Source organism: Rissa tridactyla, chromosome 1 (assembly GCF_028500815.1).
Source record: "Rissa tridactyla isolate bRisTri1 chromosome 1, bRisTri1.patW.cur.20221130, whole genome shotgun sequence".
Lineage (NCBI taxonomy): Eukaryota > Metazoa > Chordata > Aves > Charadriiformes > Laridae > Rissa > Rissa tridactyla.
This window is the reverse complement of record NC_071466.1, coordinates 69445842-69463200: the sequence shown is the minus strand read 5'-3', so window position 1 is coordinate 69463200 and position 17359 is coordinate 69445842. Positions and strand designations below refer to the sequence as shown.

General features: G+C 42.3%; 1 protein-coding gene across 1 annotated transcript in view; it reads left to right on the top strand.

Moving 5' to 3' along the window:
* Nucleotides 1-17359, top strand: part of SH3RF3 (SH3 domain containing ring finger 3) — a 251374-nt gene that overhangs the window by 190294 nt on the left and 43721 nt on the right. Inside the window, exons 5-6 of the mRNA XM_054203839.1 lie at nt 11246-11346; nt 15430-15600. Of these exons, the coding sequence (XP_054059814.1) occupies nt 11246-11346; nt 15430-15600 (272 nt within the window). The remainder of the gene's footprint in view (nt 1-11245; nt 11347-15429; nt 15601-17359) is intronic.

Sequence of the window (17359 nt, the reverse complement as noted above, 5' to 3'; positions counted from 1 at the left end):
GCCTCTGCACAAAGCAGCGCGTGTGCCAAGATGTACTGGGACATCTGTGAAGCAGCACAAGCACTAGACATGAGTGAGGGTCCCAAGCTTGTCAAGTAAATGACACCCAGGTTTTTGGCATTCAGAGTGACACATTTGGACTTTTGAGAGATGTGACAGACTGTGGCTTTTCAGTCCTTGTGCTAGTCAAGGGAAAAACCATGCACACTCTTTGCTAGAGTCATGTGGAGACTCATTCTCAGCTAGTAAACCACAAAAATCAGACCATGAAGCAGAAAGTGTCTTGACTGTTCTCCCCCATTTTAACAGAACCGGTGTGCAAAACCCCACTCATTTCGCAGACCATTGTGACATTTAGGCACAAGTGGTAAGGGACAAGAAGGGCCCTGTGTTCCCTGTAACAATTTATGATTATCAAAATCCAGCCCACAAAAAGGTTGGTTGGGTCCTTTGCAGCAGATGGGAAGACACGTAATTGGTGTCATGGTCAGAAGCACAGCTAGGGCTGGGGTATAACGAAGCCACTCCAGTGTGCCCATGGTGGGAACAGGTTTGGGGAGTGGTTCTTCTGCCTCAGGGCGTAAAGCAGGCTTGCGGAGAAAGCAGCTGAGCACATGCCTCCGTCACTGCTGGCCAAAACTGTCTTGGCCACAATCCAGGGAGGGGAGAAAGAGCCTTGGTCATTCGGATAAACCTCAGTGAAAAGAGATCTCCCTCTGTCAAAAGCATTATTGCAGCCCCAAGTACCCAGTCACCCCAAGTGTGGCATTTGCATGTATGAATACATGTCTCTGCTTTTGGGGGCCTTACTATTTGCTTTCTCGTTTGAGGGATTTAAGTATTTTCTTTTGCAAATTTTGCTAGGAATGTGGACCTGTTGGGAAATAAAGTGGAGCTGATGTTCTCACTATATTCTCTTTGCTGTAGGAGCAGCCTTCAGAAAAGTGCTTCACTGTTGTATGAGTAGCAATAAAATCACAAGAGCTACCAACATGAATTCACCTGCTTTCAGCCTTCTTAGTTAGGTCTACAAAGAGTCCAGAATTTGCCTCTTACAAAATTTACATTAAAATTGTGCAGCTATATTTATATATCTATTAATCCCATAATAATAGGGGTTACACTTTAGTTAAAAATGTCAGAAATTCAGTTCTTTCTTTACCATCTGCTAAGACCTGACATGGCTCTGAAACAATTAATGATGCAGCCTTAGACAGAAAATCAGTTCAGCATTTTTCTTTTATTCACATGGCTGAACGCCAGCCGAAGTAGCATAAACAAAGGGCCCCTGAGCTCTTACATCAAGGAGTTCGAGGCAGTGAGAATCTTGTCTTTGGATCGTTTTGCTCTAAAATGTGTTCGGCATTTTTAAGGTAAATGTCCTGTACATCTTGTTTGGGGTTTGACATCTTGACAACCTGACTCTACTGCTGCTTCAGAAGTGCTCAGGGGCGTTGCTGAGAGCATGGGCAGGTTGGTAGGACAGCTGTGTGTGTAGCTGCCAAACTTACCAGAGAGCTCTGCTGCAGGAAGATGTCTCACCTTTCTTTCCTTGCTTGAAGAGAAACCGCCCTTGAGTGGTTCTCTCTGTAACCATCTCAGGCCCCTGCTAGTTTGCGGCAGCAAATTCAGCCAAAGCATATTTCTTATAGGGGAAACAACAAATTTACAGTTTCAGTGCTGACTATCAGCAAATTCATGCCTTTCTTTTCAACATTAGCATCTCAGTTTGGTTTATTGTGTCTTTATACCACATTCTTGAATTTTCCAGGCACTTTATCATTGTTTATTTAATAGATCTCCTTATAAAAAGAAATAAAGGAATTTTGTTCAGTTTAGTAGGTATGAGCTTCTCTGGTACATATCAGGATTGGTATTTAGCTTGCAGGGAGGTTCTAAGTTTTTTAGAAGTTCAACACAGTTTTCCTATAGACTGTCCTTTGAACAAGCAGAATTCAGTTACAGGAGTTCTTGAATGGCATCCAGTCACCTACCTCAGGCAACTGGCTGGTGCCTCGCAAAACAGTCTTCTTAAAACAAGCATCCATTTTCCTTGAGGACCTGAGGCGCCTGCATCTGGGGCACCTGCTTTCTCTCTGCTGACATGAGAAGAAACAGAGACATTGAGGGTTTCTTACTCTAGGAACTTAAAATTTAGGTGCAAATTTCAGATGTGTCAGTAAATGTGGAATATATTCCACCCCTTAGAAGTGATTTCATGCATGGTACTATATTCCTGTGGCTTTTGTCAATTTTTGTGAATTGAAACCAGACTTTCATGCCGAGCTGACATGTTTTTATGAGTTGTTAGACTATTATAAGCCTCCTGCTTCTCCAGGAGGGCACAGATTTTTGCATATTGAGCACTGACATGCAGACCAGAGTATGAAATCACATGTTTTGAAAGTACTTCTGCATATCATTAATTTAATAATTGAAGACTATAGGCCTTGCATAACACATTCGTTATTTTTTAAGCAGAACCAACTCAGCTGTTTCGCAAAAGCCAAGGTGCATTTTGAAACGAGTGATGGTCTAAAAAGTATCTTCACTGACTGCAAATGTAGGAGTGCTCAAAGGTAGAAGAATCAACTTCAAGACACCTCAGCTGACTAGAATAGTCTCTGGAAGACTACAATAGCCAGGATACAAAGCATTTATTTTTCAAAGAGGTGATGTTGGGATCTTCGTTTCGCTTGCAGCCAAATTTACTTCTCGTGTGCTTTTTGTTGCATGCTGAGTATCACTCATTAAACATAAGACCTCCATCTAAAAGGCAATAGTGCCTGTCCATCATGTAGAATGTCCTATCGTGCTGGCAAAATGGATTTTTATTGAAGATGTAAGTAGTGCTGCAGGCCTGTGATGCAGCTGAAGCTGAATTCGGGTATGGGTGCAGAGGAGCAGTTTGTAACTGAGCCTCCCTGGGGAGCAGGGAAGGTCCTCCTGGACACTAATCGTGCCTAGGCCTCAGATGGCTCGTCTTGCTTCCATTTTCATCCCTTATGAATTATTCTTCCCTGCTATTTGGAAAGGTCATAGGTCAGCACTGCTCCAAATCCCCTGGTTTTTGACAGAAAATGCATCTCATGAATAATGAAGTGTGGCTCTGTGCACACCAGGATAACAGCTGAGTGAGGAAGAAAGGATCCTCCCCGCAGAAGGAGCTTCTATGTGTGTTTTGAACAACTCATCACCATGCACAAGAAGTCCATTTGTATCTGCAAGTGTTCGTACAGGCTCCTAACCAGAGGCCACATGTTCAGGAAAAGCTGAGAACAATGTCTTGCACGCTCCCAGTCCCAAACAGCGACAGTATTTGACATGAAAAATGTTCATTGAAGTGTCTCGCTATATAAATCATTTGGAAGTGTGACTCCTTATCAGTTATTTAGAAGTGCTGAATTTTAGCTGAGAAAATGTAATAGCAGAAGTCTGGTTGAGCCTTGCCTGATAACCTAAATGTGCTGACCATGAGAAGCATACAGATTATACATAAAATCCGGAGAATAAATATGAACCTTGAATTTTCAAGTGCACAACAGGTTCTCAGAAAAGAAGAGAAATTTGGATATTTTTCATCTTTGGCCCAGAGTCCAAATTCTGTCCAACCTGCTCTGCTGCTGGCTGTGAATGAGAGCTGCCTGGACATCCATTAATGAGAGTGAGCGAGCTGAAACCAAGGGCAGCTATCTCAGGAAGCGGCACTGGTCAAAATGGCAAAAGAGAAGTAATTAGTCCAACCTGTGTTTCTGTCATTTAGATCCAAATATGTCATGAAAAGAGCATAAGGCTGCTGAAATCAAACCTAAACTACTCCATGGTCTTTGTACGTTCCCAGTTCTATTCTGAATTGTTTAGAACTGGTTCCAAACATTGCCTATTCATTGCATCTCTGTTTTAAATAGCTTTGTAAAGAACTCTTGTTGAGGGTTTTGGAGGTGAGAAGGAGTTAATTATTTTTTTTTAAGCAGAGCATTTTGGGCAGGTATGTAAGCTGCATTTTTTTTTTTTTTGACTACCAACAGGTCTTTGAACGTACTCTGCGCATATTGGGACATATTACATTATCTGTCAAAACTGTTGCAAATGAGACGCATGAGCTGACTCAATCTATTGACTGATTACATAAGCTACCAAGAATCCAGGTCAAAGCAAAATTGCCTTTCAGAAACTACCAGTTTAGAGACAGTGTCTTCTCTTTATCCTATAATTCACCTCATCACAAATACATCTTGAAAGATTTTTCAAGAACTACAAAATAAAATTTTTTACAGGATCTAGGAAGAGAAGGTTGTGCTTTAGAAGGGTTATTCAACTGTGCGTGAAATCCCATTGCCTGTAAAACAAAAACAAAATATTTTTTTTCCAGATGCTCCTCAGGGTAGTAACGCAAAAACATTTTGCCACTGAAATCATTTTTGCACAGGGCTAATCCTGAGGCTTTACACTACCTGCCAGTCAACTACTGATTTGGAAGCCTCAAGAGCAAGTAAGGCGCACTCTTGGTATTTACACTATACCACAAAATCCTGTCCACCCGGCACACACTATGTGTACATGCATGACATTTGAACAGAAATGACTACAGTGTGAATTTTCCCTTTTATTTTTGTTTGGATTTTTTGTTTATTTGTTTACAACTACTGTCTCCCTGGAGGGGGACTTCTTACAGGAGGCGTTGCACAGGACCCCAATGAGTTTGTTGTGCAGTTATCAAAAGGATAATTATCAACGTGGGATTAAATTAACATCTTTTAGAGGTCAAACTTTCACTTTAAGCTTTCCTGTCACTCTGCATTTAATTTTTCATGTTCTTTGATCCCAGAATTGCAAGAAACTATTTAGTATAAAACCATTTAAAATCTCATGGTGGAGAGCTAGACACTGGTGCTCAGTGCTGAAAGGGTTAGTCTGAGAGAGAAACAAGGCTGAATAAAATATAATTCTCATGATGCTCATCCACATGATGCTTAATTAGTCCTCATTTGGGAGAACTGAGAAGCTGCAAACTAGAATAATCAGTGCTTTTATGGATGGTAATGTCACATGAACATTTGGAAGATGATGACAAAAAATATTTGTTTGTTGTTTTTTTTTCGCCAACTTGCAGCCATCCTTAGATTGCAGGATAGTGGAAACGGAAGCTCAGAAAATACGTTTATGTGACTTCTCCAGCTCTCTATGTAGCTCCATGAGCTATTCACAGAAGACATGGTCTAGAGTTATGGGCCTACTATAAGCCAAAAAATAATCAGGGCTAATGTGGTGCTAGAAGAGGCTGGCATAATATTCTGCCTCACCTTTATCCACAGCCGCAGATACTTACAGGTTCTAAGAACCCCTCAGTAAATGCTGAATCGTATAAATTTAGCTCCATTTTTTGCAGGAAGGAACTGTGTATTTATGCAGCTATTTATGCAGCTGCAGCTGTTATCGCGCACATTTGTTTGTTTTTTACACACATGCCATTATAGAAGAAAAAGTCTTACTCTAGAATTGCTAAGTCCGTTTCAGCTCCCACTTTGGTAATTAGCATTTGATGAGGCTACTTGATCTTCCATGTAACGCTTTTCATCAATACTTGGTGGCACTACCATGCATTAAGTGCTAATACATTATTTCTAGGAACATTAAGGCCTGGAGTGATTGTCACAGTCATTGTTTTATGGAGTCAGCGAATTAGAGAAACGAGTCACAGGAATCTTAAAGACCATTAGCCTGTTTTTTGTGATATTTCCAGAGGATGGTATGTCAGCCTATGCGAGTTGAATGTTTGAGTGTTTTTCTCTTATTTTAAAGTAATATTAAAGAGAAATTTAAAGTAAAGTAAGCTGTAAATATGCATTCAAGACATTAAAAGAAATTTTCCTGTGAATTAATGAATGTCATAAGTGCCCTCTGGTGAGACAGTGCTGGATTTGCTTTGAAGTCAAAATAGAGATTTCTGCTTGGTGATTTTCTAGATGATAAGAACACTCGTCTGATAGCAGCAGCAATTATTTTTCAGTGAAGGCTGCTGCAACCTGCAGTATCATTGTACTCTGTTCCTAGTTTTAATCACTGTCTTCGTGACTCCTGTTCCCCTCCAAAACTGTGTCCCATGCTTTTGCAAGGCACTTCACTAATCCCTACAGGCACCATGTCTTTTCAAATTAAACCACAAATGAGGCCTTAAAGCACTGGTGAAAATCTAAAGTAAATCTACAAGGGAGAGAAAAAGATAGTGTATGGTGGAAGTCCAGACTACTAATTCATATGCTTTCATAGACGTGTGGATGGGAAGAGAGGGAATAAATTTGAGATAAAGTTTCAGCCCAGATGAGTGGTTATTACCTTTAATTTCCCAGTCTCTGTGGGCTTGTCAGTAGTGTTTTGCCAGGCTGGTTGCTTTTAAATATATGTCAGAGCTGACACAAGAGGTAGCAACATTTCAACAGTGTATTATTTACCCAGGAGTATATGCTATAAACTGTAATAGAAATATATCATTACATATACATTAAAGTGCAATTTGTTTTGATGCTCCTGTAGTTCTCTTGCAAATAATACTGATCAGTTGGAGGAGGAACGAGATCCATCTGAGCTTAGACATTTCAGTGATTTCTGAGGAAGTCGGAATGTTTGTGCTCACCAGGAAATGCTGACCTTCAGGCTTGACAGTCATCTGCAAAGTTCATCTTTGTCAGCTGGCTTTGGCGCTCTCATTTTGCAGGACACCTGAACAGTGCCTGGTGCTGTGACTGACTTAAGCATCTAAAAATGGTGTTTGAACTGCTGTGTGGGGATGGAGAGCAGAGACCCTGTGCTCCACTGCTGTTTTGCTCCAGAGGACCACGCTGCCACTAGGACTAGATCAAGTTTAGCCAAGCCCCAAGATACCTTTGTGCAGAGAGAGCCTTTCTTCATTCTTGGCCCTCATGTAAAGTCTCCTTGTAACAGCCAACATGGAGAGTGGGAGGAAGAAACAGATAATTTTTAAGGAGTTATGAAGCTCATGAGTTACAAGGTTTTGTAAGACATTAGCTTAAGTGTCGGGGGCGGTGGGGGGAGTTGCGTTTCAGTGGTCATAAGGAGGCTGTTCTACTCACAGATAAAAAGCAAACCGTCCTTTTATATTACTACACAGCCCATGGGTACATAACCACTTACTACACCAGAATAGCTGATGGTAAAAACAAGTGGCACAGCATGAGCTGCAGTACAGGTGATGTTGCTGTGCTACTAATGGGCACAAAGAAGCAGGAATTAGCACAGAGGTATCCAGAGGGGGTCTTCAGCGTGCCTTCATGCAGCCGCTTTTCCCCGCTGGCTGGTAGCTGGGGCTGAACTGTCCCTTGGAAGAGAAGAGCTGTTGCTGTTGAGCTGAAAACATCAATAGTGGTAAGTGGTACTCAGAGGATGCCAGATTGGAGTGGGAGCGTGAAGAAGTCGGATTTGGCTGTTTCGTGGCCTAAGTAAATGGGATGAGAGTTGGCAGTGTCTAGTTCAGAAAACTGCACACCACCGTTAGAGTAAATGGCCCCCTAATCGGGAGGTGTGCTACAGTGTGATTACCCAGCAGGTCACGTCTGGAAACTCAATGGCCAAATGTTTAAAGGCATTAGAGGCTCATAAGGATACAGAGGGGCACCAAATGGCATTTTCAGAAGTGACTCTTATTACTCAGATTGCAATAAAATCCATGGGAATCAGACAGTGAAGTACTTTCTAATGCCTTCCTGAGAAAACTCTGCAAGGTGCCTGTTTTTATTAATAGGTGCGCAAGTGCCTCTTAAAAATCTGGCTGTCAGAGACATACCCTCCCACGTAAGGCTTAGCAATGGTGAGTGGCAGAGGTGGAAGAAGGATTATGATGCAAATGCTGCGTTGTTTGGGCCTTCCCTGCGTAACGCCTGTGTGTGGCTGTGTTTTGCGTGCCTGGTGCCACTGAAAGGTGGATCACGCAGGGACGTGCAATCAGAAAGGAAGGATTTGGCACACAGACCTCTCGAAAGGTGTCGAAGCAGAGAACAAAAAAATCGGAGCATAGTCTTAGATTCCCATTCCCCTGAGCAGATGAAGAGGAAAGAAGGACATGTTTAGTAGCTTGTTCCTTAGATCATGATAGCAAAAGTACAACCTGGCTCCGGGGCTAAATAAAGAAGGAAAACAAACTAAACCCTTCTACTAGCTGTGATGGAGAAAGGCCTGCTGTGTGCTTTGGGAGGTTTATTAGTGTTACCAGTAGCTGGGGATACCCACATGACATTCTAGGAATGGAAAATGGAAAGATAAACTTCCAACAAAGGTAATCGAAAGTATGAAGAAATAGGAGATTATTATCTCAAAAAATTCAGTCACTTGAAAATCTTATTGCAAAAATTATCTTGGAAAAATATCCAGCAATATGGTAGCTTATAATATGAGCTAATTAGTGATACACAAGAGAGAACAGGACCTTGAAAGAGGAGGCTTAGAAAGCCTTCATCAACTGTGCCAGGGACACAGTTTAAATACAAAGCTGGTGAACATTCAGATGCATAGTAGCAATCAGGCAGCCACTGAGAGAATTCATCAAGGAGCACAGAGGCAGATGAAGCTGCAGAGAATACTTGTGTGAAAGTAAATGCCACGATGTGAACAGAGGAGCTGAAGTCAATGCAGTGGAAGGCCAGCGGGTCCTGTGGAGTAAAACCTGATGATGAAAAGTGGGGTCATAGGCAGACTGGCAAGTACACCATCGTGTCAAAGCCTGCAGGGGAGAGCAGCTAAAGAAAAACTGGAGCACAATCAGGAGGCAGCACTGACTTAGAGTTTGAATGCATATGATACTAGGCTGTGCAAAGTGCAAAAATGAATCGTTTGTAGGGTCCAGGCTGGCACCAGATGCCACAATATTACAGTAACAGGCTATAGGCAAGAAACTGAATGTCAGGTGGGTAGAGAACATACAGGACTATGGAGACTTCTTGTTGATTATTCAAGGGAAGAAAGCAACTTTGTCATCTAGCAACACTGAATGACAATTACATGATGTCTTAATCCCTAGGACTGTATGTTAGCACAAGCGTAATAGCTCATAGAAGGTATTTGGGCTCATGCTTCCAGGAACACAGACGCCACAGAAGCCACCGCTGTCGGTGTGAACAGGCGAATGGATGACGCTAACACCTACGCTGCTCTCCGGGCTTCAACTGGTCTCTCTGCAGAGACAGGCTGGCTTAGCCCAGGGTGCCTGCAGTGGGCACTCCTGGCTGGGACAGCAGCACCTCTACAAACTCTGCTTTCACCGAGGTGTGTGGGGAGAGGATCGCAGGAGCTAAGGAAGCACGTGTCTTACACTGCTGTGATCTCCTCTGCCTTTACGGTTGCATCCTGAGGCTGTTCGCTCAGGTCTGGTTTTTTCATGAGGTAAAACCAAAGTGTTTTGTCCTACCAAGAAAGGGTGGGGACCGATCTGTTTTCTGTTTTCTTGGAGGCAGTTTCTGTAGCTTAGGGCAGGCATACACTGGTGGCAGAACATGAAGAAGTTTGAACCAGCCAATTTCTCACTTACCTCTTGGGTGAGGCAGTTGCCAGGTCTCTCTGTCCAACATCTTCCACAATCCCTAACCTCGTTACCAGCTCAAAATAACAAATGAGGGATCATTCTCGAACTATTCCTACATTTTTGGGTGGGTTGGGGTTTTCTTCTGTAAATTGATATTATCTCATTGACGTGACAGGCAGGATTAATAAAGCCTTAGTCACAGAACTGGAAAGAGTTCTTACTTTTACACAGAGGACTAAGAGCTGCCTGGAACCTTCCTTGTTTGAGCAAGCAGCCAGAAAGTGAGAGAAAATAATGAGGAAAAGGAGAGGTACTTGTCACTACGACTTCATGGTTGAGCGTAGATGTTAGTGAGAGAGGAGACAGCTTGCTGCTTGTTGCCAAAAGCTGTGGAATCATAGAGCAGTGCCTTCATATTTTGCTGCATGATTTCCCAATGATATTGTGTTAATACACAGCAAAGCAATGTAGATTAGCAACGCAATATTAAGACATGACACTGTAATAATTATGTGGGCTTCTTTGGAATGAGATGACCTTGAAATCCATTAATTAAGTGGCAAGTCTTGGTTTAATTCAGTGTCATTTGTAAGTGCAATAAAATGTCCCTATGTTTTTGGTCCCAAAATAAATCAATATTTGCTGTTTGTTAGATAGCATTTGGAAACAGAAAAGCTGCACTGGATGTCTGTGAACTGCTCAGAATCTTTTTTTGTATGTAACAGGCTCTGTCTGGACCTGCAATTTCTGCATAAACTTTGGATCCTACTTTTTAGAGCCATTCTGCGTATGGATGTGCATGCAACATTTGGTTAGACTTACTAAAAAAAGACTTCTACTCAAGTAAACCATTAGAAGTCTCACCAGACCAGCTCTATCTTATCTTTGCAGCAAAGATCTGCTGCTACAGCCCTTGGCATTACTTCAGGGGAAGTTTCCAGTCAGGATTCGTTTTTGACATAGATGAATGGGGACTTCAGTGAGACAACTCAGAAAAAAAAGTGTTTGTCCTATATACTTTTGCTGAACATTAAGCTTTGAAAAATGAATTATTACATTTAAAATTGCCTTTCAACATTAATAGCTGGAAAAGATCTGCCCAGTTCTCTATATGAGAGCGGGGATTTATTTGCTGTGGTAAAAAGGGAGTGAACTCCTACTTTCTCCATTCGGACGTACTCCTGGTGTGGGTTGTGTTGTCACCTTTTTCTTAAGGAGAAGAACATTCTTGATGATAAAAACAGCATACAGAGATGAGACTGCATTTTGGAAATTGAACAGTATCTTCTTCTCTATAGATCCATAACCATTAACCAAAAGAGTACAAATTTTCAAACAAGCTTTTGAGGGGAAAAGATTACATTTACCAAAGAAGGTACTATTGCAGAGATCTACATGTTGAGTTGATTTTACAAAGCAGTCAAGCAGTTTTGTGTTCTAAAACTTTTAAGATCTGAATGCAAGGTATAACTAAATTTCTCTGACAGGTACATGGAAAAGCTCTTAATAACCTAATATCCCCTGTGTCAGAAATGTATTTTTAGAACGTGTAAGGCTTAAAGATGTCTTTTTTAATGCAGTATCATGAAGTTAGAAAGCCTGCAAATTGATAAAAGATGTGATTTTTTTTCCTCTGTGCCTTCACCCCATAGCATTTTAGGAAATGGTGGGCATCATCTTAATCCTCGTATGTTCTTCTTTGTGTATTTTCAGGATTCCTCTTCGATTGGAACAGCCACGGTGGCTGGTCCCAGGACAAGTGCAATAATTGGAGACCAGGGAACACCACCGAAGGTCCAGCTCCCCCTCAATATGTAAGCAACTCATCTCAGTCCCTGCGCACTGTTTGTTTCCAATCGTGTGTGTGTGTGTGCAAGATTTTGAAATCTGAAAGCCTGAATCTCAGCTCAGGAGCATTCTGAGAAGGGAGAGATCGCAATTTCATACTTGACCCACCCTCTGCTGAAGCTGAAAAATGAGTAGAGAAAATTAAGACTTCCCCCTTTCTCTGTGAGCCCTTTTAGGCTCCTGGTATATTTATTACAGCTGTATGAATCACTGTGAAGCAAATGGAATGCCTCTCAGATAGAGAAAATCTCCTGGTGTAGTCCCATGCAATCAAACACATGGTACATTCATCATTAACCAGAAAAAAATGACCCAATTGCAGTTTTTCAGTGCCATAAACAAATGCAACAAATGAACTTCATATCATGGGCATATGGGCTTATTGAATAGTGTGTAGAATAACAGAAGGCTGACTAGATATAGAACAAAAAGAGTAGACTTCATTATAATAAATGTCTTCTAGCCTGGTTGGTTTATCTGGTACCTGTCTAGTTAAACTACTGAACCCTTTCCTTTCATCACATATACTTTATGAAAGCAGTAGAACTATATAGACATACACACACATACGCACACCAGTATTTTAAAGTTTTATGATATGGCTAAAACAAGGTCTGAAATCACAAACAAAATCATAAAATAACATAGCAAATGTGCTTTAAGGAGAATAGGGGAGTTGGAACAGAACCAAAACAGATTTGTTCTTGGCTACTAAGGTGAGACCTTCATACCTGATCTTCATACCGCACATCACTCACTGCCCCCCAGAGAGGTCTTATCATCACCCTGTGGTCACCCTGTGCAGTCTGTGTGGCACATAGTAGGGCACAAATTTATTTCAAACGTTGCCCAGGGAATCAGTAACTGGCAGTATTTCCAGTATTTAGTTGCTGAATCAGGACGTTTTCCAGCTCTCTGGCAATGCCCCTGCATCTGTGCCTCAGCAAGTCTCCCCTCCCGTGCTTCTCCTGTCGTCTCCCTTGTGAAGCAGCCTCGTAATCCGGTCTGTCATTTTGCATTTGCGAGCCAAGTTCCAGTCAAAGGGGAAGCGTTATCTGAAAGCTGTAGCAGAACTGGGGAGGTACAACCCTCCACAGAGCCCTGGGGCTTCTGCGTTGTAAGTATAGTCACAGGCAGCTCCCCGAGGCCAAGAACATGAGCTACCTTCTCACTTAGGCCTTTTTTTAGGGAACTTTTAATAAACATTTTAGCTTCTTTTAGGTCCTGCTCCCTAACCCTTAGCCTCACTGATTCCCATAGCCCAGAATAACTTGCTATTACATTTTTCGAGATTTCAGATTGTTGTTTTAACACTTCCTTCTCAGTTGTAGATTTTGCTGGTTTCACACTTAAAATGTGGAGAATGGTGAAACGTGTCCAAGTCCAAAGGCTTTGGTTTAAGGCAAAATCAGCCTCAGCAAATGGGATCACTAGACATGATTCCCTGCCAGAGAAAAAGCCCAGAAACCCTTTCTGGGGAGGGAAGCTGCCTGCAATCAAATTGTTTTCAGCCATGTGTGAGAGCAGGCGTCCCACCAGCTCTTCCACAGCCCTCTTTCTGCCAGCACATGGGGCGTACGCCTGTCCCCTTAGGGCTACCATGCCATCCACAGCCAGGCAGCAGACCCAGGCTGGTCCTGTTGCCGAGTCAGAGAAGCCCCCAGCTCATTGCAGACTAATAGAGGAAACCCCCAAGGGACAGGCATCCTCACTGCCCCGCACAGGTGGTGGGATTGCCAGTCCATGAAGAAAGTGCTGATGCCCTCCATTGTCCCACGGTCACGTTATGTGGTTATCACATACAAGTTTTCAGCAGTTTAGCCATACAGAGATTGGTCAGCATTGGCATATTGTCCAGGCTGGGCTGTCGTACTCCTTCTTTTAGTCTCTGCAGGGATTTTAATACTCTCTAAAGAGGATGCGTAGGCTCATTGTGATACTGGATATTCAGGCTTACTGGAGGCTGAGCTGGGGGAATTTGCAGGGAGGAACAGAAAGAAACCAGTAGGAGAGCTGGAGATTGCTGCAAGGGAAAGCAGCCTATGATCCACTTAGGGTAATTTTCCTTGCACCTTCTTCCAGCATCTCAACCTGTAAATTACATTATTACATGTAGCCCCTTGGGGAAAGGGCTAAGTAAGTCTATCTAAAATGCTCTGTCCTTGACCTCCTGCTTTACCCATACCTTCTGAATATGAGCCCTGTGTAAGCAGCAACTTAAAAAGGGGTAGTCAAAGCCGCAGTTTCTGCTCCCCCAAGTGAGTGCAGTCTGGCACTTTCTGTTATGTCCTAGCAGAGTGCAGTGCTGAAGGATTAGCACTGAAGCATGCAACCTTATTTTATGTCAGGGTGATGCATTTTAATGTTCTTCAGTTCATATGTAGCCTCATGTTTTCCATCAGGTGAACAGCTACAGACCTGCTCAGGACCACCTGGTTATATAGACTAAACAAAAGATGTGCAGGATGGTTTCTCCCATCTGTTGACTAATGAAATACAGTTTCTGATTAGGTCTTTGTACCCCGTGCACGTGGTAAACAAAGACAGGCACATCAGCCTAAGCACGCCCCAAGGAGCCGTTACCAAATATTTCATATTCTGCTCATTACTGCTGTTTATTTACTGCCTTCAGAATAAAAATAAGGAAATCTACTGGTACCATAAAGGAGTAGAATCAGGAAAACTAAGAGGATTTATTCTTCAATTATATTTCCTGGAGAGCAGAAGTAAAAAGACATGTATCATTTTTATTGGCTGCAAGTCTACAATCACAATGGTTATAGTTTTCATTATTTCTCTGGTTCGCTGCTCTAAGGTGGGCAGCAAGCCTCTTCTCACCCACCCCCGAGCCTAAGAGCATTCTGCTGCACTTTGTAGTGTAAATGCACTTTCTGTAAGTGTTTCCCCATTTGTCCTAATCTCTCTGCAATGCCTGGAAAGCACAAATAAAAAAAAAACTCAAGAAGGCACAACCTTGATCAAGAATTATCAGACATCCATTTCTGCATTTGTAGAAAGGCTACAGTACTAAAAAAATACTGGTATTTACAAAGAAAGTGTTGTTCTGTGTGCGCACTCTTGCTATCCTATCCTGACTTTCCATTATTCCCCAAAGTGCAAGCAATCATTCTTAATTTTCAAGAAGAATCTCTCTAAACAGAGAGAATATCTTTAGGGACTTTAAGTTGTTGTCATTTCACAACATTAGACACGTCCCTGAAGTAGTAACGGAAGAACAAAAGAGAGATAAAAGAAAGATTCTAAACAAAGAGAATAAATAAAAGCTGTAATTAAATAAATAAAAAGTTCTACATATTAGGTCCTCTATTAAAGATTAATTAGAATACTTGCCTGCAAAACATCCAAAGCCAAATTCTTCCACTTCACTGGCTTAAATAAAAATTCCCTTGCAGAATTTGGCCCTCTGTCGCTTTTTGGTTTACCCACATAATACAAGAATTACTGTACCAGTTCAGAATGGTTTGGTGTGTTGTGTCTAAAACTGGCCAGCATAAATAGCATTGAGAGAGCTGCAAGAAAAGCTGACTTAAATGTTTTTGAAGTAACCTACCCATAAGAAAAGTTTCGTCTGAAAATCCACAGTAGAGGTGGCTTCCACCCTGGAGCATACAAATATATACTTCATCCAGACGTTAGGCTTTGCAAAGCCTTCCTGCTCGAGTCCTGGTTACTCTGGCTGTCTCTGTAATTGCCTCGTCCTTCTGGAACTGATGCTAAGTCCTTCCCTTCAGTGCTGTTTTGCAGCAGTGTTTTGCTCTGATTGTGCCCTGAGTGAGAAGGATGTCCTATGAGTTTCTAAATTATTCCCTCCCTTTAATCTCATTAGTTATTTCCTTATTGTCTTAGCATCCAGTTGATCTTGCCTCTGCCATTTCTTGTTTGGTATGCTGTAATGATGTCCCTTTTTAACCACCGTTTCTGAGCAGTGTTTCTACTCACCGTCTGCTCTGTGGGGCTGGAGTCGAAGTGGGACAGGTGGTGGTTGGTGTCAGCTGTGTGCTTTCTTCTTGTGTGACCTCTCCCTGCAGCTACCTAGCCCTGTATGCCTACAAGCCTCAGAAGAACGATGAGCTGGAGCTCCGCAAAGGTGAGATGTACCGGGTCATTGAGAAGTGCCAGGACGGCTGGTTCAAGGGGACATCTCTGAGGAGCGGCATGTCCGGCGTCTTCCCAGGCAACTACGTGACGCCTGTTTCAAGGTGAGGACCGTTGGCCAAGGTGGATATGTCTGAGCTGGGGCTGAGAGGGATTCTGAGTCTGGAGGATGCTGAAAATAACGTAGCTCTGCTTTGAAATCACATTCCCCTTCCAGAAATTTTCTGGTGGCAATGCATACTTGGGTAACGAAACTTGCTGGTTGTAGCATGGGGTTATCTATGTTCCCAGAAGACTTCACTAGTTATGTTAGATGATGGCATTTACAACCTACGATTTTACAGTCTGATGAGCCCAGGTTTTACTGTTGTAAAGAAGCTCTTGGCTGATTTTTTATTGCTATAAAACTACTGGACATGTAACAGGGATAAACAATATAAGGAATGCTTGTGTCTTGCTTATCAGTAGCTCCTCATATAGATTTTTTCTTAAATCAAAGGTCTTGGATCATTTCGATCAAGACTAATGTTTGAACCATTAAAATTCAGAAGTGGTAGGAGAGTTCAGTAAATTGTCTGATTTTAGCTACCTTTGTCTCAGTTGCAGAAGCAGAGAAAAGGAAAGAATAGCATGTTTGGGGAGGAATGCCATTTGTCAGAGTTTGGTATTGGACAACACCAAATCAAAGGGTGTTTCTGATCTAGAGCCCACTCTGAAGTAGTCTTCAAGCTGAGGAGAAAGTTCATCAGTGTGTCCTAGACTGTTTTGCCCCACATGCTCCTTGCAGGCCAATGTTGCCATGTGTATGGCCATATATCCTTTAGAGCAACCATGGGTTTGCAAATGGAACTCACTCCTCCTCATATGCTCTCAGTCTCTCCTCCCACATGCCCACAGTCTCCACCATCTTTCTCTCCTCTCCAGAGAAAGGCACCTCATAACTCAGACAGTGTTGATTTTGAAAAATTGATCGAGGTTTGTTCCATCTTCAGTTTATGTCAAGCTTATAATATGTGGACTGAGCAAGACCAAAAGTTAAGAGCGGATTAGAAGACGATAACTAAACCTGCTGACAGTCCTAATATTACATTTCAGTCAAAAAAAACCCCATTAGTTCATGGGGTCTTCACTGTTCATCAACCTAAATGTATTTACCTGATTTTATAGAGCCCCTTGGCTGCCTTCACTCCTTGCCTCTTCAGCTCTTAATTAGTAAAGAAGTTTGTGCTGAAGTGTTGGTGATCTGAATCAGCAAGACTTTATTAAATGCGGCATGTCACAGCTAGAACAAGACAGAGAGAAGTGCTAAAGGGCAAAAGTGCTTTCCACAAAACCCGAAAGCAGCTTTATGATTATATTTATGATCCTGTGAGCTAATTAAGTTCCTCTGTAAATCACCCTCAGTGAGAACAGCGAGAAAAATCTGATAGCGACAAAATCTCCTATTTGCTGCACTTTCTACTTACTTTGTTCCCCTTTGACAGCAAAGCAGAGAATTAGATTCATGCATGTTTTTCTGCCACTTCCTACAAAACCCAAGAAAAAGAAGTTGCCCATGAATTTAATAACACGGAACTAGATTTACAAGATGCCAAAGCACGTGTGGAGCAGTGCTCCACACATGGTGGAAAAAGGACAAGACCCTTTAAATGGACAGACAAGCAGAGAAAATTTGCCATATCCAACATCTATCCAGCTCTGTGTGAGTCACAGTTTCTGTACCTGTCGGTGTGCATGTTTGCCTGAACACAGCTTTCCGTGGACTATTAGGTGTGCTTTTCTGGCAAACTCCATCTAGTGCAGATGGCCAAGGCAGCTCCAGCTGAACCTTGCTGCTATCCTGCCAGCTCTTCACAGCAGATG